At 51.0% G+C, this 2,294-nt stretch overlaps 2 protein-coding genes across 2 annotated transcripts, besides 3 other annotated features; both read left to right on the top strand.

Annotated features, from left to right (window-relative positions):
- Tc00.1047053434259.10 (hypothetical protein, conserved) lies at positions 1–1,058 on the top strand (the record flags this gene model as incomplete). Its single annotated transcript, XM_797580.1, has 1 exon — positions 1–1,058. A coding segment is annotated over one exon (1,058 nt), but the record flags the coding sequence as incomplete, so codon positions are not given.
- Positions 1–2,294: a sequence feature (heterozygous, Esmeraldo-like haplotype).
- Positions 1,548–1,567: a microsatellite.
- Positions 1,743–1,766: a microsatellite.
- Tc00.1047053434259.19 (hypothetical protein, conserved) lies at positions 1,837–2,294 on the top strand (the record flags this gene model as incomplete). The annotated part of the gene is made up of 1 exon (XM_797581.1): positions 1,837–2,294. A coding segment is annotated over one exon (458 nt), but the record flags the coding sequence as incomplete, so codon positions are not given.

The following is a 2,294-nucleotide window of genomic DNA, read 5'->3' as shown; positions in this document are numbered from 1 at the left end:
AAGACAATCGTCGTTTTTTGGCCAGTGCCAAGGATCGTTTTGCATTTGTCTTGCGCCGTGACAATGGCAATGTGTTGGCGGCGCATGGCCTCGCTTGTTGTCTTGGGTTGGAGGCGGACTATGATCGTTGCCAGTGCCTATTGGATCGAGTTGGAGAAGTGCGTCCGAACTGTAGCTACGTGCGTCGGCACCATGAAGCGCATATGGCCAATGTGAAGACGCTGAGTGACAGCTTCAAGCAGGCCATTGACTACCTTGAACGTGATCCGCAGCGAACGCCTTTACAGACATCCTCGTTGGCATTTTGTTTGGCTTGTGAAAGTCGCTATGAGGAGGCCATTGCGGCGCTCACCACTGTTGTAGCGGAAAATCCTAACCTTCCACTTCTGCAGTATAATCTTGCTCTTTTGCACTGCGCTGCGTTTGTCTACGCGGTTTCGCACAAGGAGGCGATCACTCCAGAGAAGGCGCGGGATCTTCGCCATTCCCTCGCCACTGGGCTTTCTATGGCATTTGAGTTTATCCGCCAAGAGCCACGGTCCCAGGCGATGGCGGTTGCAAAGACGTTTCTCAAGACCGTTTGCGCGTACTGCTTGGATGTGAATGATGGCAGCATCAGCCGACTCATTTTGGTCGGCCAGCGTGATACTGTGGAGTACGACCGGCAGTCCAAACTTTGGCAGCGTGTGTATGATGAGTTTCAAACGGAGAAGCGGAGTGAGGAGGAGCAGCGACAGGCAGAGGCGCGGCAACGCCAGGAGCAGGAGGTTCAGTTGGCCCGTGAGATTCTGGAGGATTTTCGGCGCTCACAGCTTGACCAGCCGACGATTCTTGACGAGGAGATACGCACCCGGCTTGAGGCGTACCGTGCGGAGTTCGGCTCTGCTGCCCCACCCGCCACCGATGATGCAGCGCAGCCAATCGACCCCTTAGGCACCACTTCGACTGCGATCCTTGGCGGCATGAACCTCGAGGAGGACGGTGTGGGGTGGGCGGAAGCCGAAAGGGATGAAGAGGAGCATGATGTGAAGGTAGAAGGGACGGATGTTTCGGCGTGAAGCGATGGCATTGAAGTGGGGTGAATGCGCACAACAGGCTCGATTGATGAGAATAAAAACAAAACCAAGCACGAAGAGGGGCAAAGAAAAGGGGTGTAAGAGAAGGAAAGAAAAGCCACACTCACACACAGGCTGGAGGAGGAGAAGGAGAGTGAGTGCACAAAAAAGGGAGAGAGAAAAAAAAAAAAACATTGCTGTTGTGATGCCCATCGTGCGAGAGAGTAAATGACTTTTTTGTTGTCCAAAAGGAACAAGAAGAATGAAGGTGGAATACCGTCTTTGTGATGTTAAACTACGTGATTCTTTCTACGGGTAAACAAAAGAAGGAACAAATAACGGCGCATGCATGGAAGGAGAAGAAGTGAAGGTAAAGGAGTCGGGATGACGTTGTGACGTGTGGCTCATTTTGGTGCCACTTGGCGCGCGGTGGCATTTCATGCGGAGGTGGGGTGCAATCACATCCCTTTCCCTTTTTGACTTTTATTTTCCATATATATATATATATATATTCCTTTGATTGATTTCTGCTTTTTTTTTCTTTCTCTGTGTATGCGCGTCTTCTTCTCCCGGCGGGAGTGAATCACCGAAGGGAAGCGGCACACACCACAGTAATAATATTACTTTTGCTGCTACCGCCCAAAAGTACCACGGACGGAGAAACAAAAAAGGGGAAACTTTACCACGTTTTTATTTTTGTTTTTATTTTTAGGTGGGTGAGAGTGGGGGAAGAGAAGAAGACGAAACAAAACGAGCAGGAACAAGAAGCGAAGGCCCCACAATGACGCAGTTGAGTGTATATGGCGGCCTCTTCTCTGATCCCCCGCTTATCTCGACAGATGGGGACCCAAAGCGGACGGACCCGTACGACAAAATGGACACCATCCCGTCGCGCTACCTCGGCAAGGGAATGAGTATAGGCCGCAGTGGCACAGGACAAAATGCCGAGGTGTATTTTGACAAGAAGTACCTGACACTTGCCTCTCCTGAACAGAACGGCAATAAAGACTTGGGTGCTTTTGAGGATGCCGACACACGCATGCGTCGAGAAGCAATGGAATCAAAGAAAAAGAACATCTCCGAAAAGGTGTTTCTTTTGCCGTCCTATCCGAAGTGGAGTGATGGTCCAGGCAGCTATTCAGGCTGCTTTCAAGATCGACCGTATCCGTTTATCGTGCCAGGGGAGAATGATAAAAAGTCTCGCCGGCGGAAGAAAGCGGCCGTGACGGAAGTGACTGA

Source organism: Trypanosoma cruzi, genomic scaffold (genome assembly GCF_000209065.1).
Source record: "Trypanosoma cruzi strain CL Brener 1047053516711 genomic scaffold, whole genome shotgun sequence".
Classification (NCBI taxonomy): Eukaryota; Euglenozoa; class Kinetoplastea; order Trypanosomatida; family Trypanosomatidae; genus Trypanosoma; species Trypanosoma cruzi.
Note: the sequence above shows the minus strand (reverse complement) of the source record. Positions and strands in the feature narration are given on the sequence as shown.